At 40.0% G+C, this 24,273-nt stretch overlaps 1 protein-coding gene across 2 annotated transcripts in view; it reads left to right on the forward strand.

Moving 5' to 3' along the window:
- The window catches only part of LYPD6 (LY6/PLAUR domain containing 6), a 154,861-nt gene that overhangs the window by 90,350 nt on the left and 40,238 nt on the right, over positions 1-24,273 (forward strand). For both annotated transcript variants that reach the window (XM_003921984.4, XM_074399706.1), the window contains exon 2: positions 21,661-21,849. In XM_003921984.4, the coding sequence (XP_003922033.1) occupies positions 21,732-21,849 (118 nt within the window). In that variant the 5' untranslated portion in view covers positions 21,661-21,731. The remainder of the gene's footprint in view (positions 1-21,660; positions 21,850-24,273) is intronic.

A 24,273-nucleotide genomic window follows, 5' to 3' on the forward strand; every position in this document is an offset into this window, starting at 1 on the left:
TCTCCTTTTGATTGTAAGCGAAAGGTAACAAATATTTTCAGACAATATGGAAATCCCTTTGTGACACAATTCTAGGGCAAGGGGAACCCCCCACACCTCCATTCTTACTGGTCCAACCAGGGCAAGCTAGGATTCGATCATTTCCTTTAATTTCTCATATCTAGGAGTTTATTCTAAGAAAATAATGGGGCATAGATCATATGATGTAGCAGCAAGGATACAATTCACACATTATCTAGAACATAAACATTTGGAGCCCTCTGCAATGAGTAGTAATAAGGGATTGAAATGGGGGACATGGGCCTTTAAAATAACCTACATTTTTTATCTGTATTGATAAGATTTTATAGTTAAAGCAAACAGGGTTAAAGAGAAACCAACTTCTAACATAGAGAAACACTTCTTTCCTCTAATTTTCTCAAGACTTGCATTATTTCTCAGATGCCTGTCCACAATCTTCCCACTGACTTTAATAGCTTGAGGAGAAGCTAGCAGACTCAGAGAAAGCCTAGAGCGATTGGCCAGTTGGCAAAGTGTGAGGCCCCCAGGGCCTCAGGTTTCAGTGTTTGCTTCCTTCTCTTTACCCTTCTTCAGCACTCAGCTTTCACATGCTTGCTTTGTACTTCTTAAAGCTAAAATGACCACTTTCCCCTAAAGTGACACATTCTTAGCATGTCCAGGATACACTGAGCAAGCCAGCCCCCTCTCAAAGGCAGTTCTTTTGTTCACCCTATCTCCTAAATGACTGAAGACTTTTAAAGCCTGGCATATGAAACCAGACTGCTTCAATTCAAATTTTGAGTCCGCCACTTTCTATAATACCAGGGTGACAATGGCTCTACCTTAGCGTACTCATCTGTAAAAACTGGGATTAAGATAATAACCTATTTCAGAGGGTAATTGACAGAGTCAAATGTAAAGCATGGAATGATTCTTTTCAAATAATCTCATTTTCAGCCATCAACTACAAAAGAAAGGTGAGGGTAGAGTGTTTCTTTGTAGTACTTTTGTAGGTACGATGCCTGGTCTATTTCATTTCCTTTTTATCCCATTTTACTGGGCTCTAATGATCAGGCCCAGAGTATCTCCCATAGAAACAACTGTGCTATATTTTCTGATGTAATTAACATTGACATGTTGGTATTTTGCTGGGTAATACTCATTCTTCTTCACCCTAGTCCTAATTGGTTCTGAGGTCACAGCTTTAAGTGACTGGATTTTATTCATTTATCATTAATTAAGAACCCTACTACTCAATACTGTAGCCACTGGCCGCATGTGACTATTTAACTTAAATTTCAATTAAATACAATGAAATTCAGTGCCTCAGTCACACATTTCAGTTGCTCAACAGCCACACGTGGCTAGTGGCTCCCAAATTGGACAGCACTGTCATAGAACATTCCTGTCATTACAGAAAGGCTTATTGGACAGTGCTGACCTAGACCCTTTCTTTTGCTGCTCTTGTTACAGAGAATCATTGTAGCATTTATCCTCACTACCAGCATGTTCCTGTGCACAGACAAGCTGGAAGAAAACTTCAAATCCCTGTAAGCATAAAAACAGGAGTTAGAACAACCATCATCTCATATCAAATCTCAATCCTTTAAAGACTTTTTATCTAGTTTCTTTGCCTCTTGCAGGATAATTCTCTACAGCATGTACTCGGGTGTGTGTGTCTGTGTGTGTGTGCGCGCGTGGATGCGCGTGCATGCGCGTGTGCTTTTTTCTTTCCACTCCTAAGGAAAAAGACCTTGTAGGATATAATGTAACTGTAGAAATTATATAGTTTTGATATCGTAACTGTTATAGTACATTAGAGTGAAACCAGAATGAATGTATCTTTCCTGTTTATTCCTGACTACATTACTTATATTTATTCCCTTTTGCCTTATTCCCAAGCCTGCCTGCTTTCCCCTATGAATAACATCAGAACAAGTGACTAGAAAGTCAAGAAAAGGCAGAAAGTGTGCCACCTTTAGAGAGTAGGTCACTTAATCAAGGCTTAGTGCCCACAAGCATAGTTACTCACAGTCCAGATGTCAGGGCAGGGGGTCTCTGTGAGCTGAAGGCATCTCAGTGTGCTACTGCAAATGAGGACATTGAACTGCAGGGAAGTTTTATTGCTCAGGTTCACCCTGCTCCTTGTAGCAGAGCAGGAGTCAAAGTTCAAGTCTGCAGCTTGCAAAAGCTGTTCTTTCCTGGTCACTCAATGCTGCCTCTGAAAATGTTGGTGTCTGCGTGTGTTTCATTTCTCAAAATCTGACCCATCCCATTGGCTACCTTTGCAGTAATGGTTGAGAGTATATGTTTGTTCCTGGAGAGGCCTCAGGACATTTTCTCTTTTGTTGTCATAAAAATTGGGTGTGCTTGGCTGGAAAGGTAGAGTATACTTCACCCTGGAGTATTTCAAGGGTAACACCGTACAACCACTTCATCAAGAGGGTGAAAAACACTTTAGGGAAGTCATTACCAAAGAAGTGAAAAGAATCTCATCAGGTTTAGGGCTGAGCATTGTAGAAACCAGGAAAGATGCCTTGGTAGTTTCATAGGTCAGGCCTGCCTACTTCCTTTCCCCAAAGACTCAGAAGAGCCACAGGCAGGATAGAGAGAGGAGACCTGGTAGAATATGTTGTGCTCTGATTATGCGGGACTGCTAAGAGTCCCTTCATTGAGTAGTGTGAAGAACTTCTCAGTGCTGTTTGCCACGGCCTATGAAAGAACAGAATACAGTTCACACTGTTTCTTTCTACTGGCAACTTTGCAGAAGCATTATAAAGTTTCCCAAACTTTGCTGCAAATTAGAATCACCGGGAGGATTCTTAAAATCACAGTATCAAGGTCGTACCCCATAGCAGTGAGATGATCATAGGTGAGAGCCATCAGGAGTTTTTCAGGATCCATAGGGGATTCCAATGCGCAGCAAATTTGGAAACCTTGGCCCTTTGTTTACACACTTCTCTCTTTCATCTCCCTCTTTCCTTTTATCATCCTTTCCCTATCTTCTTCCCCTTTCCAGGTTCTCCCATAACTGTTATTCCCTCCTATTGGCCAGCAGTTGTCTTCCTGGGAAGTACTAGAGAAGATGTGTTTCTGCCCCACCCTGAAACAGCAGGAAAATAGGCAAAACCAACAGGAGACCAAAGCACGGTGCTCTTCAGTGGTCCCATCCCTCCTACAGAAGACACTTTTCAGGTCTCTGACTTCTAGTTCACATGGACTGCCCCAAACTTTTATCTGGGTCTGTTTCTCCATCACCTCATCCCCAGGATGCTTTATTTCTCCCAGGTCTTAGGCACCTCCCAGTTCTTTAGATTTAAAAATGTGTGTTAGGGGATGGAGGTGGTGGCTCATGCCTGTAATCCCAGCACTTTCGGAGGCCGAGGCGGGCAGATCACTTGAGGTCAGGAGTTTGAGACCAGCCTGGCCAACATCGTGAAACCCTGTTAGCCTAACATGGAGGTGTGTGCCTGTAATTCCAGCTACTTGGGAGGCTGAGTCAAGAGAATCACTTGAATTTGGGAGGCAGAGATTGCAGTGAGCTGAGATCACACCACTGCACTCCAGCCTGGGTGAGAAAGCAAGATTCCATCTCAAAAAAAAAAAAAAAAAAAAAAAATGCACGTTTATTTCTTGATGTCCCAGTTTCTATACCTGTAAAATGGAGTAATAATAGTTACTCCTACTACACTGGATGTTGTGAGGATTACGGAAAGCACTTACAGAAGCACCTTGTACATGCTAGGTTGAGCCCTATGAAGTTGCTCTTTTTGTAGGTCAAAAATGATGGAATAGTTGCAGTTTTATACTGTTCAGTTCTATGTAAGTGCTCAATAAATGTTCATTGTTGCTGTTATTTGAATGTAATTTTTATATTTGGCAATTTTTATTTAGTTTGAAAGCTTAATCCCGATTTTCTGTCTGTATTCATAAGCAGTATCATAATTAACATTCATTAGTTAATGGAGTGGGAGAGGTTCTGTCTGAAACTTTTTTCTCCTCTTATAGGAGAAAACACTTTCCTAATTTGACAAATCCTGCCCCAGATCTTCCCTAATTAATCCGCCTCACTTCTGCCTGTGTTTTTATCCTCACCACAAGATGCTGATCTTAGGTTGGGATCAGCTAGAAAGTCAGGTGACCCAGGCTTTTGACTTCTTGTAATGGAACTTGGCATGCCATGGTACCTTTTGGAAGACCTTTGAAAGGTTCTTTCTGACTGGAAAGCAGATGTTCCTGGGCAGTGTCTTGATCCAGGTGAGTAACCTGATGCCTTCCTCGCCTGCTGTGAGCTGATTTTGAGAACTATATTAGCTAGCAAGCATGTGCCAGCATTGTTCAAAGTGTATCATCTCCTTTAAACCTCCTAAGGGCCCTATACACTGGAGGTTTTAATTTCCCAATTTTGCAGATGAGGCAACTAAGGCACAGAGCAGTGAAGCAACCTTCCCACTAGCAGTCAGCCTGCTAGGCTGAGCTGGCTGGCTCCTGGGTGGCACCGCATTGCTTTTGGTGCATTACCTATTCTGTCCCGCAGTAATCCTAGCAAGTGGGTAATGGGGCCTGGGATCTCTTTGCTCTGGAGCCCAGCACTTCATGTCCTTGCTGTAGCCATTCCTGGTCCGCCTGTCTGTGGCCCGTGGGTGTGGCTGCCCTCTTGCCCTTAGAGACCCTCCTTTCCAGGGCAAGGTCTCTGCCCTGCTTAGGGTGATGAGATGAAGTGGTTTCTTGGAGTCTTCTTAAAACAGCTAAAAAACATGGTATCTGCTGCTGGAGCCTTTCTCTTGACTGTACTTACCTTGGGGCCCTAGCACCCTCTCCCCTTTGAGTGTTCCTGGGTGATTTGCCCACAGGCAGTGCTCAGAGTTGGCAGGCTTATTCAGTGAGTTAATAGTTTTCTCCAGATGTGACTCTGCTTCCCCAATTTTGAGAAGTCCTTCCTTTGCTAGTGTGGCATCTTTCCCTCCTTTTTTGTTTTTTGCCATGAAAGCAGCATGACAGCATGTATTCTTATTAATCCTTTCTCAGAGAAAAGCAAGAATATGATTACAACATAAAAATATTTTGGCCATGGGTGATGGATTCAGGTTTTTAGAGAGTATGGCCCTCAAGGAAAAGACCATGGAATTACAACCATAAAATTAAGAGCAGAGTCTTATCAGGGGTTCATGCAATCAAGTACCCTGAAGCTTAAACTCCACGATATATCCACCTCTAGCAATGGTGCTTATGGAGTTTTTCCTACTGTTTATTTATGTAGTATCTGTTTATTTTTATTTTATTTTATATTTTAGGGATATCATTCTGTTGCCCAGACTGGAGTGCAGTGGCTCCATCATAGCTCATTGCATCCTTGAACTCCTGGGCTCAAAAGGTGCTCTTGCCTCAGCCTCCTGAGTAGCTGGGATTAGTGTTTTCTAAAGTGTATATATTTATGGCATACAACATGATGTTTTGAAATGTGTACATTGTGAAATGATTAAATCAAGTGAATTAACTTATCAGTCACTTCACATACTTAAGATGTTCCAGTGATGAGAGCATTTAAGAAATATATGATACACCGTTATTAACTCTAGTCACCATGCTGTACAACAGAGCCCCAGAACTGATTCCTCCTATCTCACTGACATTTTATACACTTTGACCAACATCTCCTCATCTACTCTCCTTCCGCCGTCAGCTCCTGACAACCACCATTCTATTCTTCCTCTGTGAGTTTAACATTCTTAGGCTCCGCATCTAGTGAGATCATAGAATACAGTGTTTGTCTTTCTGTGCCTGGCTTATTTCACTTAGCATAATGTCCTCCGGGTTCATCCATGTTGCCGCAATTGAATTTTAACATATTTTTCATTAAGCCCTTTTATTTCCAGTGTCCAATAATGAAATAAGTATATCAATGGGTATATCTGATCTTTATAAAATGTAATGGATCCTGAGCTGGGTTGGCAGTTAGAGGCAAAACCAAGACGGATAGCCACCTGACCCCACAAGACAAGGAGGTACAGGGTGACCTCATAGGCAGCTGGAGGATCAGCCAGACTGCGCTGCCCACCTCCCAGCCTCTGCCTTCCTCTCTCATCGGCACCGTGGGGGCAGCTGCATATCAGTTGGGATGTGGAGGTCAAGGAATCAGATTGGCCTGAAGCTTTTAATAAAGGAAGGTTCTCTTAAAGTAAACTTCCAGGGGTATATGAATTTTAAAATGTTTGTGAACCTAAATTTCCAGTTGGTGATGATATCAGGCTTTATGATAAAGGGAGGAAATTGTGATAGGTGAGATGCAGATTTGGGGTAGATTTTAACCATCATGTACATCGCAAAATGAGATGATTGCCTGCGTTCTCTGCTGAAGTTAAGTAGGTTTCAAGTTGCCATGTTTCTGCTGACTGTGACGTGGCACTCTGGGCTGAAAAGTGTCTTAGCCAGGGTGGCAGGAAAATGAGGCTGCACTTGAAGCTCTAATTGTTTGCCAGCTTTTGGCTGTGGACAGATACCTGAAATACTCTCTGCCTCAATTCTTTCATGTATAAAATAACACTTTGAATAGGACATTGGTTCCCCAAACTAATCCTCAGAAAACTAGTTAATAGATGTTCATGAAAAAATAAGCTCTCTGGGAGGGGTGTGTCACTGTTCAAATGAATGTGGGGGAAACGCTGGCATAAGCAAAACCAGAGATTTCTTCACTGCAGTACTTTTCAGAGCCTTTAATATGCTCCTGTGTATTTTGACTCTTAAGGCATAGTATTTCCCATGGACACTTCTGAGTAGGCTTGATTTGGGAGATGTGGATCACAACCCTTTGCTGGTCCAGTCCATCCCCGTTAAAGTCTTACTCAAAGCCTTGAAGATTTCCCTGAAAGATGTCATCCCTCAGGGTAACTATCTTTTTACCTTTCTCACTAGAAACACTCCCAATTTTTTTCTTCCTTCAAGTTTCTGTAGCATGCATACACATGTCAATATGCACACAACACACACACATCCCTCTGTTATAAAATCAGTTATTATATTATGATTACTTTGATATGAAATCCATGTTTTCAAGAAATCTGGTATCAGAGACTTCCTATGTCATAGGGGCTACGAACCTAAAGATAAATCAGGTGATGTCCATGAAATTGATGCCCTTAAGGAGCTCAAAATTTAGTAAATGGTATATCATCTTAACAGTCCTACTACAAGTTGGCAATAATAACTAATGAAAGCTATACATGATATATTAATTAATATCCTATCCCTACAGCATATAAGCTATCGGTCTCATTTTAGAGATGAGGAAAGATAAAGTAACCTGTCCAAGGTCATAGTCCTAATAAGTGGCAAAGCTGGGACTTGAGCCCAAATCTGTCAAAAATACAAAGCCCATTTTCCTTACAAAACAATGCCTCTAGCCACCTTAGATAAGTTGAGGCAAAAACAGGAGCAGAGAAGATGGTTCCTGATCGATCTGGTGTGAGGAGAGGGGATGGGAGCTTTTCTAAAGAAGATGAACTGAGCCTTCCGTAAAGAATGGAAAAAAAAAAAAAAAAAAAAAAAAAAAAAACAAGGATGACAGCAGGAGCCAAGGCACTGAATGAGAAACAGCGTGGTGCACTAGACACCTGTGTACCGTGGTTTTGTTGGTTCAGCTGAGATGTCAAGGGGCAAGTAGCAGGCAGGCACTAGAGCTCCCACTTTACCTCCAAAGGTTCATTTTAGGGTTGTTTTGATGACCAAACTAGGCCCCAATCGCCAGTCAGTTAGAGACTGGAAAGCTTAATGGGATCACCTCGAATCAGAGTCTGGGGCATTCCACAGCTTGCACCCGCCCCTTAGGTTGTGTGTCATCCCTTTCTCTCTCCATCTCTTCCTTTCTTTCTTCTTCCAGAAAAGCTGCCCTAGTTGAAAGGAAGGAATATGGATGTCTTATTGGTTTTTCATGGATAATGCCTGTATAGGCTTGGTACAGTCATGGCACCTGGCTCCTCTTCCTGCATCTCACCTGTATGTGGTCTTGGTTCTAAGAATGACACGTCAACATCACACCATGCTCACTCTTCACTAAGCAGCAGAAGCTAGCATTTCCTCCCATGTTCTTAGCAGCCTTTGTGAGGACTTTTATTTTAAAAATAACATTAATGATTTTACTAAGAGAACTCAAGAATTTGAGTATTATGTTAGAGCTATTAACAATAACTTATAACATAGATAATGTTATCTATGCCTGCCTCATAGAGGATGATGAATGGGTGAATGAGTGAACATGTAAAATGGAAAACAAGGAGGACAATTTTCTTATCCATAAGAGGCTACTCAGTACTTTTTTTTCTCTAAGAAAGAAATTAATTTAGATGCAAAAACAAAAATTTTCTGTTATCAAGGACAATCCTCTTTTATTAATAACCCCACATCCTTTTCTGCTTGAAGACTATGTAAAATTTTATTATATTCTGCTTTGCTACAATAATATACTTCTTTAATTATCATTATTGACAGAGGCTTATAAATGAAGATGGTGCATTACAAAGGAAGCATTCCTGCCTCAATGATATAGAGTTGGGAGTTTATTTGATACATTCTTTTGCCTTCAAATGAAGGATGAGGAAATCCTTCTTTCCTCTAAATAAGTATGCTAATTAGTGAAATGTGTTTGAAAAGTCAAATTATGGTTTAGGTTGATTCAGCCAACCTTATACCCTTTCACAAAAATAAAACTGTGATAGTCTTTGAGCTGTCAGGAGACATACTGCGTGTAGCTCAAGGTATTCGTTGATCAGATTTGGAGGGTGAGTACATGCATAGATTTGTTTTTAAAACATATTCATTATCAAGTGAGAATTATTGGTTAAGATTTACAAGTTGGCCGCTAATGAACCCAGTGGTTTGCAAATAGTGATTTACCATAGGGTTTTTACATAAGCTATTGTTTTGTTGTTGGCTATTTGATTTTTTTTTTCCCACAAGAAAAAAGAGCACAGGCTGGCTCTTCTCTGCTGTAAGAAATTCTGTAAAGGTTCTCCATACCTAAAAAATTGGTAATTACAACTCTTTCTTGAACTTAAATTATTTCAAAGGCCAAATGGAAACAACTCTCAAGGATTTTTGACAAATATTTGGTCAAGATTCTTGGAACCATGGGGAAAACCCTCCTCCATGCCAGGTCAGACATAAGATTCAGCATGAGCTGGTTCTTCCCAATCTTGAGTGGGAATCAAGAAGAGGTTAAGTGTGTGTTAATAGTTGCAGGTGAGCCATATTCTTCACATTCTCTAACCCCTTCTTGACAGCTAGCTACAAGGGCAGATGGTTTAGGCTTTGAGGTGGGGAGGAGAATTCTTGCCTCCTCCTGTCCCCATAATCCTTGGAACTTGGAATCCGAGTGAGTACCCTCCACTGGAAATAGCTCAAAAGGAAACAGCAGTTTTTGCTGTGAGCTGGGTTTCTGTCAACACAAAGCAATGGAAGAAACATTTCATCAAGAGGTTAAAGATTTCAGGGTGGCTTATTTACATTTGGCTTTTGGACAATGTGGTGAGGGGTGTCAGGAAGGGCAGAAAACCCTGAAGAATGTGGGTGAGCAAGGCAGTGCCAAAGACATTGGGTGGGGTGGGAGAATGAACCGACCTCAAAGCCTCAAACATAATCTTCATGCCAGCTCTCTAAAATGATGACAAAGTGGCCCAAAACACCTTTCAGTGGGCACTGCCAATAAAACTCAGTCCAAATAGTGCAGAATATCTCCACAGGTGCATGGCAGGCAGTGTCTGCTGATTACTAGCACTTGTTTCTGAAGATTTGGAAACAGAAATGATTACCTCTGTATAGTGCCAAGATAACTCTTTTTTGATTAAAGGATATAAAGCATATGCCTAATAATCTAATGTTAGATTTGGAACCAGGTTATTTTACATATAAAAATAGACCTGGCTGCAATTTAGTCCACTTAGAATTATTATATTATTTCTGAGTACATTTTATACTTCTACATCTTTGGAATATCTCTGGGGTTAAAATTTCTAGAAAAAAAATGAAAAATGGCATTCTGAAACGTAAGATTTTAATAAAAGACACAAGAGCAAAAACGTTCTTCAAACCACCAGCCCCTGCCAATAAATAAAAAAGGACAAACTGTAACTGACATATACCTATTGTTCCATTCCTGTCTAGGAGTTCCTTGACTCCATTCCCTTCTGGCTGTTTGCACTTGTAAATGCCTTCTTGTCAGTTCTCAAGAAGCTTCAGATTGATGGAGAAAGCAAACAAGCATACAACCAACAAGCGAATAGCTCCTAGAATAAATACATCCTTTAGAATTGTGAATACAGTCATGCACCTCATAATGACATTTTTGTCAACAACGAACTGCGTATCCAGCAGTAATCCCGTAAGATTATAATGGCTATACTCAATAGCCTAGGTGTGTAGTAGGCTATACCATCTAGGTTTGTATAAATGCACTCCATGATATTCACACAACACCAAAATCACCTAACAATGTATTTCTCAGAACGTATCCTCATTGTTAAATGATAAATGATTATATATTACCAGACAAACACAACAAGACATCATTTGCCCTTCAGGAATTGAAGTATTTTGATGCAATTTAACTTTAAACCAAATTGGGGTAAGGGAGAAAGACAGCTTTTCCCTATAACTCTAACCTTGTCAAGGGGTTCCAGAAAGAGAAATGAACTTTTTAAAAAATCATTGATTTTTATGCAAGTAAATTCTCAGTTCAGATTGGGTATATGTGAGTAACTTTCTCCTTCTAGGTGTAGAAATGAAACATCAGTGTCTATAAAATCCAAGAGAAAACATCTCTGGCTAGTTCTCTGTTACTGAGACTTCGAAACCAGCTTTAACCTTTAGTTGATAAGCCTTAAAGAAACATTTAGTTGATAAGCCTTAAAGAAACATTAGGCCGGGCGTGGTGGCTCACACCTATAATCCCAGCACTTTGGGCGGCCAAGGCAGGTGGATCACGAGGTCAAGAGATTGAGACCATCCTGGTCAACATGGTGAAACCCCATCTCTACTAAAAATACAAAAATTAGCTGGGCATGGTGGCATGCACCTGTAGTCCCAGCTACTCGAGAGGCTGAGGCAGGAGAATTGTTTGAACCCAGGAGGCGGAAGTTGCAGTGAGCTGAGATCACGCCATTGCACTCTAGCCTGGGTAACGAGCAAAACTCCGTCTCAAAAAAAAAAAAATATATATATATATATATATATGTAAAAAGCATATTTGTTTACAAAACAAATTGAATCTGGTGGTTGGATCCTATTGGAGGACTCTTTTGGAGCCAGAGCTCCTGGTTGCGAGGGACAGAATGCCAGCTCAAACTATCTTGGGCAAAAGGGAGATTTATTGGATGGATACTAAGGCTTCTGTAATAAAGGGAAGAGTTAAAAATTGGCGAAAAATGCAAGGGTTGAACACAGTTGGGGCTTTTCTGACTCTCATCGCTGTTTCTCTTAGCCAACAAGTTTCATTCTCTTCTTCCTCCTCCATGAGGGGAGGGACATGGCATACACATGTTCCTGAGTGTCACACTTTGGGGGCTCCTGTACCAAAGAAGACTGCTTTATATCTCCATTCTAGTTTGAAAAATATTCAGGAAGAATTCTAATTGGCCAGACTTGGAGAAAATGTCCAACACTGGCTCAAATAACAGTAGCCAGTAGGATGGGCCATGTAAAAACATGAAGTTCTTCAATAATAAAAGGAGATTGGTGTTAGCAGAAGACCCATTCTTATAAGAAGGAGGAAGTACAGAGGATGACAATGGATTACAAATGCCCCCTAGAACTTTGTTTTTATTGTTTCAACCTTATATTTTGATTTGAAAAGTTGTAATGAAGTGGTATTCAATTTTTAGAGAAGAAAATAGGTAACATTCCTACTTGTCAATAGGTAACCTGTCAACAGGGAGCACTTTTATCTTCTGGTATTTGCAGAAATATTCACCAGAGCAACCCTTAGTTTCATTCTACGTGCCTAGGCTGATGAGGTTGTTCAAACTCTGTATTGTTGCTGTTGTGGTCATCTGTGGTTTTGCTCTCCCAGCATCTAGTCCTTCTGCTTCAGCTTGCAGCACCTAGGATTTACTGTGGGAAACCAATACCTCCTGCACTCTCAAACCTTGTGACTTCAATAAAGGTGACACTCTTGCTCTCATTTCAGCTACATGCTAGTGATGCAACCCTGGGCAAATGGAATGGCACATTCCTCGGGCCAATTCTCGGTCCAAGAATGGACCTCCCTCCTTTCTTACAGCTTCTCTTTAAACGTTTTGAAAAGAGACCTCTGGAGAATGCTTTTGGAACTGCTGGTGGCCAAAGTTTGCGAAGACCTGATGAGAATAAAAGTAAAAAATAGGGCAGAGGACAGTTGAGGGATGAAAATTCCTGAAAACAAGGTTAAAATTTCAGCCATGTCTAAACTGGTGATGGTCAGGTGAGACAGTAAAATGCTTCCCCTTGCCTCCCAGTCGCAGTTTTAGTTACAGCCTATTTGATTGGGAGTTCTGTACTTTACAATCAATGTGTCCTTAAATTTTCAATTATCTTCATGAGCTGAACTGTAATTTCTAGTTGGCTCTTTTGCTCCACTTCTTTGTCTTTAGGTATCTGGAGCTGCTTTGCAAATTACCATAGGCCTTAGTAGCTGCAAGACAGCAACAATCATTTTATTTTCTCTCCTTATTTCTGTGGGTCAGTAATGTGAGAAGGGCTAAGCTAGACCTTTCTGGGAGTTTCTATGCAGTTGCAAGGTAACTGGCTGGAGCTGGAATAGAGGGGAGGAGCTGGGATTGGAGCCTTTAGGGATTGGCTGGGCAGCTCTTTTTTTTAAATGAATTCTCAGTAGCTCTTTGTAGCATGGCAGCCTCAAGGCACTTCGGCTGCTTACATGGTGGCTCAGAGCTTCAGCATAATTGTTCCAGAGTATCAGGTGTAAATTGCATCATCCTCTATGACCTAGCTTTGGAAATTACATAGCATCATTTATACCACCGTCTGGTCCACTAGTTAGTAAGGTTGGCTCAGAGTCAAAATGACAGCATGTAGACTTCATGTCTCAATGGAGACATGTGAAAGAATTAGCAGACAATTTTATTTATTTATTTTTGAGATGGAATCTTACTCCATCATCCAGGCTGGAGTGCATTGGTGTGATCTTGGCTAACTGCAACCTCCGCTTCCTGGGTTCAAGCAATTCTCCTGCCTTAGCCTTCGGAGTAGCTGGGATTACAGGTATCTGCCACCATGCCTGGCTAATTTTTGTATTTTTAGTAGAGATGGGGTTTAATCATGTTGGCCAGACTGGTCTTGAACTCCTGACCTCAGGTTATCCTCCCGCCTTGGCCTCCCAAACTGCTGGGATTATGGGCATGAGCTGCAGCACCCAGTCCCCAGACAAGTTTTTAAATTAGGACATATCTTGGGCAATTCCCAAATTGCGAGAAAGGTGCCTGTGGTCAGAGTGGTGTATTTAAGGAGACTTAGCTTTAGAAAGACCCACCTTTAGTTTATACTTTTGGAAACTGTATTAATTTTTTCAGGCAACTAAGGTACCACCATATGAAAAATTAAATCAAGATTGATTGTGATCTTTTAGGCTTCAGAATTCCATTCTGGTGTTGTATTAGGAATTTTTAAATTTCAGTTTGAGTAGCATTGAAATATATTTAAATGTGTATTTGTTCGCCACTTTACAATTGCTTATATATTGACTTAGTCCTCAGATTTGGTAATTTAGTACTTGGTTCTTAAGATAGCTTCCAAAATGCTTAATTTTCTTCTAGTGACCAGTTTAAGTGGAAGTATCTCATTTTATAGACTGTACATGAAGTAGTAATTAGAGTGTAGACTTGTAAAACTTGACCTGGGTTAGGGTCCTAGCACTTTGCCTCTGACTGATGTAGAAATCCTCCTTTATATTGTCTAGTACCATCCACAGAGTAAAGGTTCAGAATGGAACTCTTCTCAACTTTCTCCCAAGTGGAGGAAATCCAATAGATTTTGAATTAATTTTTTTCTATTTTGGAATGTAGCAAGTAATCCATTGGAATAAAACCAGCAGTTGAGTAACTCATGCAAAGGTAATTTAGGGCACAAATTAAATCTGTCAGAGTGGTATTAGATTTGCAAAAGCTCATAAATAACCAATGAAAGGTCACAGAGCTGTGAAAATGAGAGTGTACTTCTTCATAAAGAGAACTGTATTCAGGGATGGGCTCTGTGGTGCATATTCAAATAGCAAAATCATAAAATGGAAACAGAATATCTTTTCTAAATGTCTAAAACAGTCCAAAAGCACTGCAAATTCTGTAGAAGAGCATCAAAGTCCCAGGAAAGACTTCATATGATCTGAACATGTCCAGCATCACATTTGTGAGGTTTGTGGATTAAAGCTCCATCAGCTACTGAGAATCTGTGAGGAAAAGATACATCCCCTCAGCAGAGCTCATATTTCAGTAGCTGTTAGGCTAATTGTGAATGCATGTCACTCGTCTTTCATTTTTCAATTCCTAGAAAATACTAATAGAGTGAGTGGTGCTTCATGATTTACTGCAGGAATGTAAACAGTCGGTGATATGAATAAACAGTCCTGCCTGTCCTATTTTTCTCATGCAAAAGAGAGGTAGAAAATACAGTTTTGTCTACTATAAAGTAGACAGGTTCTTTTACTGTGCATTGTCTGCCTTTTTTTAGTCCTGTGTTGGTCTTGACTTTTATAAGGGAACAAAATTCATGTTTATAAAAATATGTGAGCTTCATCAAAATTAAAACTTTTGTGGATCGAAGGACTCCATCAAGAAAGTAAAAGACAACACAGAATGGGAGAGGATATTTGCAAATCATTTATCTGAAAAGGGTCTAGAATCCAGAATATAGAACTCTTCCCATTCAAAAATATTTAGACAATATTTGGGCAAAATATTGGGCCAAGGATTTGAATAGACATCACTCTAAAAAAGACATACAAATGGCCATTAAGCACATGAAAAGATGTTCAGCATCACTAGTTGCTTGAGAAATACAAGTCAGAACTACAGTGAGATATACTTTACAGTAACTAGGATGGCTATAATTTTTTTAAAAAGTAAAGAAAATAAATGCTGGTGCAGATGTGGGGAAATTGGAACACATACATTACTGATGGGAATATAAAATGGGGCAGCTTCAGTGGAAAACTATTTGGCAGTTCCTCCAAAAGTAAAACATAAGACCATAAGACCCAGCAGCTCCATTCCTGCATATATATACACACAAAAAAAAAAAAAAACCCAGAATATGTATGAACGCATACAAACATGTACGTGAATGTTAACAGCAGCAGTATTCACAATAGCCAAAAAGCAAAAATCATCCGATGTCTATCATCTGATAATGGATAAGCATAGTATGTTCATACAATAAAATAAACCTCAGATTTCTGTGTCAGGTGCTTTCTTTCTGTTTCCTGATCAGAGGTCCATCCACACTGGGTTTTGGCCCTCCACTCTGGCTGCTGAAGTGTAGGGGAAGGAGGGAGTTCTTTGTGGAGCAAAACTTGATCAATGAGAGCCAAGCAGGAAGGAACCAGGCAAACGACTTCTACCTTTCTCCTTACACCAGCTACCCCAAGGTGCAGGCCTTCCTCTTAACCTTCTACCTTTGTGGCATCGTTTGAGGCAGTGAGCAGCATAGTACCCTACAAACATATTGCCTCCTGTTTTCTAGTTTCACTTCCATCTCTCTTTCCCCCCTTTCCCTCATTGCCTTAGGCTTGCATCTTCCAAATAGTGTTAGGACACCAGGGAAGGGCATGGTAAGAGACGAGAAGAGAAAACATTCTGTTTCATATTGAATCTATTATTTTAGAAGACATATGACTATTTTTGGGTTATATTTATTGGTTTTAGGGGAAAAGCTAACTAACTTGTGCATAAAAAGTAAAATGCAAACTCATTCTTTGAAAAATGTTATTTAAAATTTTTTTCTCTTTATAAAATGTATGCTCATTTAAATATTTTGAACATGCAAATGAATATTAAAACATTCTCTAAATGCTACATTATTTTGGTGTCTATTCTTTCAGTCCTTTTTCTAATTATACATAAACCTAGAAAAGACATACTCTTTTTTTTCCCAAAGAAATAATTTCACAAGTAAAATGTATTGGGAGAATTAAGATTCAACTACTTTAAGAATTTGGAAATGTATCATTAAACACATGAAATTCATGGTTAGAAAAATTATTTGAATCTCCCAAATTTGAAAACTCGTGCTAAACAAATCAGTCCTAAAGAATTCTGCTGGCTCTTTCCTATAATGAGTAGAGGTGGATCTCCTGTACTCAATGAAATAGTCCCTTTAACTTTATTCATGATGATCCACCACCCTGTGCACACGCAGGCATAGCCTTGGAAGGGGATACAAGGCAATGTGCTCCTGACCTTTATCAGCATCTTTTATACAAGTGATTTTTTTTTTCCTATGGAGATATTGCCATACAGTCAGGAAAGCTGTGGTGGACTTGATTTAGTTCCTGGCGGCAAAGCAGGAACTTTGATCATTTTCTTATGAGGCACCCTGCTTGTTTTGAGCTGGGTGCCTCATGAGAAAATGATCAAAGCTTCAAGCAGCAATTGTAGCCATTTGGGTTTTTTGGCCATTTGGGTTTCTTTTTAGATTCTATGAGCAGTGTGTTGTACTCCAGTCCCTAGTTTTACACTATGAGCCTGTTTTCAGTCCCCTATCTCACCTGAAATGGACTTAAATGTGTGCCCCCCAAAATTCATATATAGAAGCCTAACCCCTGGTACCTTGGAATGTGACTGTATTTGGACATAGAGCCTTTAAGGAGGTAATTAAGGCTAAATGAGGCCATAAAGCTGAGACTGTCATCCAATCAGACTGGGTTCTTATGAGTAGAGGAAGTGACACCAGGACTGTGCATGCAGGGCCATCAGCACTCCAAGAAGAGAGACCTCAGGAGACACCAGCCCTGCTGACAAACTTGATCTTGGACTTCCTAGCTTCCAGAACAGTGAGGGATCTCTGTTGTATAAGCCTTCCAGTCTGTGGTATTTTATTATGGCAGCCTGGGCTAACTCATACACCATGTCTTTACTATTTTAATTTTGTATTTTCCTCTCCAGTCTTTTGTCTGTATTATGTTTACACATTTATGTTTACAGTTACACACATAATGTTCATGCCATTTTGATCTCTGACTCAAACTGAACCCTTCTACAGATTGGGAGATGAGGGTATTGGCCATGGTGCCGCCAGGTCTCTATGGGGTGCTGTGCAGACCTGTCCCTGATGTGCAGCCTCACCTTACCAACCTCACCATGTTGGCAGAGAAAAGCCAGAATGGATGTGAAAAGAAGCACTATTAAATTCATTCAGGAGGAAGTGATGTTTGCTCTGTCACTTGGCTGCTAACTTGCAAGGGAGAGATACCATGGATATTTGTTTTTTCATCATATTGTTCAACTAAGTGCCCAGCAGTGTCTGGCAGTCACATTTACTAAGTGACGGACCAGCCCATTCTCTTCCTGAATGCTGGGTTTGACTGGGGAATCAAATTTTAAACAGAGGATGGCATAGTGAGCATGAAATTAGCAAGGTTGGTGTTATCAAGCTGTTACAAGTGATGAGAGAGCTCTACTCTGTTTTCTAACAATTTGCCAAGTAAAGAATGATCAACACATCTGGTAGTAATTTAGCATGTTATGTATTTTATGGCTTCAATTATTTTTAAAAACTTAGGAAGTTTATACTATTCATTTAATATTGTCCCATTCTATAATTTTGAACAATTGCTTGCACCATATAAACAGTTGGGTCTATTTCTGGGCTCCTTAGAGTGTTCTGTGTTCTAAATTCATTTTTACACTTTTTATCATTGTGTTTTGATGAATTTTGCTTTGTAGTATATTCTAAATCTCATCGGGTCATATAGATTTTCTCTACTGAGTTTCTGTTTCATAACATATTTCCTTGCCTATGTGTTTTTACAAAGTAATTTTGGAATTCTTTTGTTATGCTATTTAAAAATCTTGTTGAATATTTATATTAAACAAAATATCAAAATTGTTGGCTTTCAGCTAGGTTAAAATAAAATGCATACCTAAACTTGACTCCTTGCAGAGCAATAGAGATAATGGTATTTGGAAAAATAGTAGAACATGAGGAATAAACTTTATAGGAAACTATGAGGATGGCAAGAGAATAGCACCTGTATAAAAATTAAGACAGATCTTTGCATTCCCAGTAAACAGAGCAATTCAGCCTTATTACAGATTTGTATTTTCCTCAATTTTGAATGAAAGGGACAATCATAATAAAGGACAGGGTAGATAATCACTTAATACTATAGCAATAACACGGTATTACCAGTTTTTAAATGCACCTTAAGTCAGTCTTTTTTTTTTTTTTTTTTTTTTTTCTCTCTTGAACTCGTGATCCACCCACCTCGGCCTCCCAAAGTGCTGGGATTACAGGAGTGAGCCACTGCACCCGGCCCTTTTTTTTTAAGTCTTAAAAATAACCAAATTGAGTAGATCAAAAACCTAAGATCCTTTTTGACCTAACCATTCAATTTCTTTTTTTTTTTTTAAAAACAAAAGAGAATTATGAGATGTTGAAATAACCTGTTTACATTAAATCATGGATGTAGCAGCTAACCAAACACAACTTCCGCTGGGCGTGGCTCACGCCTGTAATCCCTGCACTTTGGTTTTTATTATTATTGTTATTTTTTTTTAAGAAAATAAAGAGGAAGAGGGAGAGAGGATGGGGGTATTGCTTTATTGCCCGGGCTAGAATGCAATCTAAATATGGGTATGCCTATAATTGTCCTTAATAATGGAGATATAAAAGAAAATGAGGGAAGAGAATAACAAACAAGGAGCCAACCAACATTTCGTTTAAACTTCTAAGTTGATATGATGTGGTACTGATAAGAGTGTATATTTTGTATATTTAAAGTGAAGAGTTCTATAAATGTTAATTACATTTACTTGTTCCAGATCTGAGTTCAAGTCCTGGATATTGTTGTTAATTTTCTGTCTCATTGATCTGTCTAATATTAATGTTGAAGTCTCCCACTATTATTGTGTGGGAGTCTAAGTCTCTTTATAAGTCTTGTATGTCTGGGTATTCCTGTATTGGGTGCATATATATTTAGGATCTTTAGCTCTTTTTGTTGTTGCATCGATCCTTTTATCATTATATAATATCCTTCTTTGCTTCTTTTGATCTTTGTTGCTTAACTGTAACTTCTGCTTTTTATTTATTTATTTTAGCTCTCTGGTTGGTAAATCCTTCTCCATCCCTTGTTTAGAGTCTTTGTGTATCCTTGAATGTGAGATGGGTCTGGATGCAGCATACTGATGGGTTTTAGTTTTTTATTCAAATTGCCTGTCTGTCTTTGGGGGATTTAGTCAATTTAAATTTAGAATTAATAATAATATATGTGAGTTTAATACTGCCATTTAATATTAGCTGGCTATTTTGCCCATTAGTTGATGTAAATTCCTCATTTTATTGATGCTCTTTTTGGTATTTTTTTAGAAAGGCTGATACTGTTTGTTCCTTTCTATGTGTAGTGGTTCTTTCAGAAGCTCTTGTAAAGCAGGCCTGGTGGTGATGAAATCTCTGAGTGCTTGCTTATTCACAAAAAACTTTATTTTTCCTTCACTTGTGAAGCTTAGTTTGGCTGGATGTGAGATTCTGGGTTGAAAGTTCTTTTCTTTAAGGATGTTAAATATTGGTCCCCACTCTCTTCTGGCTTGTAGGGTTTCTGCTGAGAGATCTGCTGTAAGTCTGATTGGCTTCCCTTTGTGGGTAACCTGACCTTTCTCTCTGGCTGCCCTTAGTATTTTCTCCTTCATTTCAACCCTGGTGAATCTGACGATTATGTGCCTTGGAGTTGCTCTTCTTGAGGAATATCTCTGTGGTGTTCTCTGTATTACCTGGAGTTGAATATTATCCTGCCTTACTAGGTTGGGAAAATTTTCCTGAATAATGTCCTGAAGTGTATTTTCCAGCTTGGATTCATTCTCTTCGTCACATGCAGGTACACCTATCAAGCATAGATTAGGTCTTTTCACATAGTCCCATATTTCTTGGAGACTTTGCTCGTTCCTTTTTATCCTTTTTTCTCTAATCTTGTCTTCTTGTTTTATTTCATTGAGTTGGTCTTCGACCTCTGATATCCTTTCTTCTGCTTGATCAATTCAGCTGTTAAAACTTGTGCATACTTCACGAAGTTCTCGTATTGTGTTTTTCAGCTCCATCAATTCACTTATATTCCTCTCTAAATTGTGTATTCTTGTTAACATTTCGTCAAATCTTTTTTCAAAGTTCTTAGTTTCTTTGGATTGGGTTAAAACAAGTTCTTTTAATTCACAGAAGTTTCTCATTATCCACATTTTGAAGCCTGCTTCTGTAATTGGAACACACTCGTTCTCCATCAAGCCTTGTTCTGTTGCTGATGAGGAACTGTGATCCCCTGCTGAGGGAGAGGCGTTCTGATCTTGGGTATTCTCAGCGTTTTTTGGCTGTTTTCTTCCCTTCGTTATAAATTTATCCATCTGTGGTCTTTGAATTCACCGTCTTTATAATTGGGTTTCTGAGTGGACGTCCAACTTATTGATTCTCAGTGCCGAAATCTGAGCAACCCACTGCGCCAACTAAATCAGCAGCGTTAAGATTGATGGTGCTTTTCTGACTCTGCACCAAGAACCGGCGCTCCAAGGCACCGGAAAAACTGCCTCGCCGGTCACAAGAGTCGCGCTGGCGACCCGTGGGGCTCCTCCGCTGGGAATCTCCTGGTGCGTGAGCAACAAGAATTCATGTGAAGGTGTGGCGTCCTCTCGTTCTTTGCGCTTTCACCGGGAGCTACAATCCCGAGCTGCTAGTGATCAGCCCTCTTGGATCTCTCTCCGGTTTCACCTTAAGTCAGTCTTAAGAACACAGAATTGCCTAGGGTTTAAAAATGCAGATTCCAAAGCCACACTGCCTGGGCTGGAGTCAGCTCTGCTCCTTATTAGCTGAGCCCCAGTTTACTCAAAATGGGTTAATAATAGTGCCTACCTCACAGGGTTGCTGGGAGAATCAATGGATATACATAAAGGACTTCAGTAGTACCTGGTCAACAAATATTAGTTACGTTAAGGAGGTTTTGTGTTATGGAGGTGCTTTTTAATTTTGGAGAGGTCAGCTTTCCTGTATTTGTTTTTCCAAATCTGAAAGTCTGGCCTGTATAGGTTTGCATGGACACTGTGGCCCACTATGGCTGCACTCCCTGCCTGACCTACACCATTCTCAGGGAAATGCTTCTGAGCTTTTCCTCCTGACTTCTTTATTGTACTCTGGCAGCCATCCCCTGGCCTTCTGGCAAAAAATAGCTGGATTTCATTAAAGTTCAGTCTCTCTTGACACCATCTCTGCTAGATATCAGAGGGAACAGCTACCAGGGGAGCTTTAGCAACCTGATTAGGACTAGATCTGGGCCGAAATGTTATAAGTGCTCTAAAATTACTGTTGATAAAGTTTCTCACCATGTCTAACCACTCCTTGTGTCCTCGGCTCCCTGTTTCTCCCCAGCCCATTTCATCAGCACAGAAGCTCAGCCAAGCCTCCTGAGATGATTCTTTCTTCATTTTTCAGGTGCAAGTTCTCTCCCGTCGTCTTGAGTGCCCGCTCCCAGGCCCTCTGTATGAGTGACGCTTCGGTCTGCCATGGAACCTGGCCCTGCTCTGGCCTGGCTCCTGCTCCTGAGCCTGCTGGCAGATTGTCTGAAAGCCGCTCAGTCACGGGACTTCACAGTGAAAGACATTATCTACCTCCACCCTTCAAGTAAGACTGTTCTCTTTGCTGCAGAAATGTCACTTTATTTCAAATAAGAACTGGTTCAAAACCTGGCCAGGAGAAGGCATCCTTCAGTGCAGTGAATACCTCTGGTGATTTAACTGTAATTTACAAAAGAAATTTTATGCTTTGCTCTCACCTTTTCACAGGAAGTTTTTTCTGTTGTTGTTTTAGGGCAAATTATTGAGCTTGTTTTCTGTTTTCTACATAATCACTCTGATTCTGAACACTCTTCCCTTGTACTCATGCCAGCCCTAAATCAGCTATTAAAGTGAACCACCATATCCTAGAAGGAGGATTGTTTGAAAAAGATCAATCCTTTATAGGTAAGATAATAGCTGGTCTTCCTCTTTGTGTATCTAATTCTCAGTTTCAGCATAATGTCCTCCCACAGCTTCCGATGCTTTGTTCCTCTTTTCGGTTTCCTGTGTTTAAGAATTATCTAGGGAGTGCATGATAACATAGATGCCCAGATCCCTGCCCCAGAATTTCTGATTTGCATATATCTCAGGCTGTACCTCTGGATTTTTGCTTTCAGCAAGAACTTCAAGTACTTCTGCCACAGATATTCTAAGGATCACACTTTAGGAAACACAGCAGTTTGACTTCCTCCTTCGGTCTCTATCTTTGTATTTACTGTGTCTCTTTGTATGAATCCTTTTCTGTATTGCCCCTGTTGAAGTGAGAGCTGGATGTATTGTGTATATTCTGACCTTCAGCTTTTACCTCAAGTTGCATTACTCTTTTGAAATGCTCTGCTCAACAAATATTGAGTGTTCACTGTATGTCAAGGATTGTGATAGGCATGAAAACATAAAGTCAAATCAAGCACAGTCCTTGCTTTTGAGGATTGCATAGTGTACAAAGTGGAGGCAGCCATGCAGACCCCTTCAATCCACGTGGTTGGAATAGTTAATGTCTACATGCTCTGGGTTAGCTGAGAGGTGGTATGCAGACTGCCTGGGGCTTGGAGTCCACCTGACCTTGGGTCAGCAACTAGCTCGGCTGCTTTGTGGCCTTTGACTTGAAATAAATTCCTTATCATTGTGAAGATTAAATTAAAAATGCATATGCAGCACTTAGCACTGAGTGAGACATAGGAAATACTCAATGTTAGGAGAATTTTTTGTGTTAATTTTGTCATTTGTGATAAAGTAACATAATACATACTCTGAAGCATTATTTTGTAGAGCAGAAATCATATCTGTGAAACACTAGGCCTATACCACACCTGGTAATCAAATGGTTCTTTACATTATTCTTTTTGTTATCATTGGCTTAGATGGTAAACTGGGAGTGCTGAGAATACACTGCTCCAGTATTGTACAACTCCAATATACTTTTAATAGGCAGCAAATAACTTCTTTAGATTTCTATTCTCTGTACCCTCTCACCAATATAGTCAGGTGCCCACTGATTAATTGTATGGAAGACTTATCTGGCCACTTGTTTTGTGGGGCTTTTTATTTTAATAATATGCATGAAAAGAAGGTGGTTTAATATTTGTTCTGTATTTTAGATTGCATTTTGATCGTTTCTCCAAACAGGCATGCTGCTTTATTAGACTTGATGAAGCAAAAACCTAAGTTTCTGTCTCTTAGGGTTGATTGCCAGATCAGTTTCTGTATGGTTCTTTCTCAACTTCAGTGACATACTCAGTAGTTACTGGACTGCAAAATAGGTCCACACCAGACCCACATGGAGGCTGTGATTGTACACACAGAATGGGAAGCAGAATTAAGGTGATTAGATTTAAGCAAACAACACACACACCACTCCTGCCTCAGTAGTGTGGCGGGTTAATGCCCAGTGTGGTGGTCCCCTATTTGAAAAGTCAATTTCAGAAGGAGGTCTTGAAGGCTGAGTGTTGCAACCAGAGAGCAATCACTCCTGCTCTTTAGAAGTTGATGGAAAAGTTCTGCTCATATGACAGTTGTTAATTAAATAAAGCCATGGCCTGATTAGAAGAAACTCGCCATATGTAAAGAATTAGTGGGGCTTCCTCTTCCTCTCACTGGCCTGAGATGATCCATAAAAATAATTCACTATTGACTTGACCCAGAAAACCAAATCATGCAAATCAGGGTTCAAATCTTCATGTTCACTTTAAGAACACTTGTGAAACTGCCTAGGCCATCAAATGTAGGCATGTACGAAAACCTACTAACTTGTCTGAAAGATGTCACTTTACAGAAATGATGTTTTATTCTAACATCACAGTGGTAGAGTTGGTAGGTGTGCCCAGGCCAAACAGTGAGGCTGAACACAGGATCGATGGCCTGAAAAGAGTGCTGATTTTTTGCTGCACATGCTTTGAAATGCAGAGAGTTATGCTGCTACTTAAGGGTTTAGATGTAGATTCACTGGTTATTGAGCCTATCCAGGTAAGCAGGGCATCCAAGATGCACTGCT

This window comes from Saimiri boliviensis, chromosome 5, assembly GCF_048565385.1.
Source record: "Saimiri boliviensis isolate mSaiBol1 chromosome 5, mSaiBol1.pri, whole genome shotgun sequence".
Taxonomy (NCBI): domain Eukaryota; kingdom Metazoa; phylum Chordata; class Mammalia; order Primates; family Cebidae; genus Saimiri; species Saimiri boliviensis.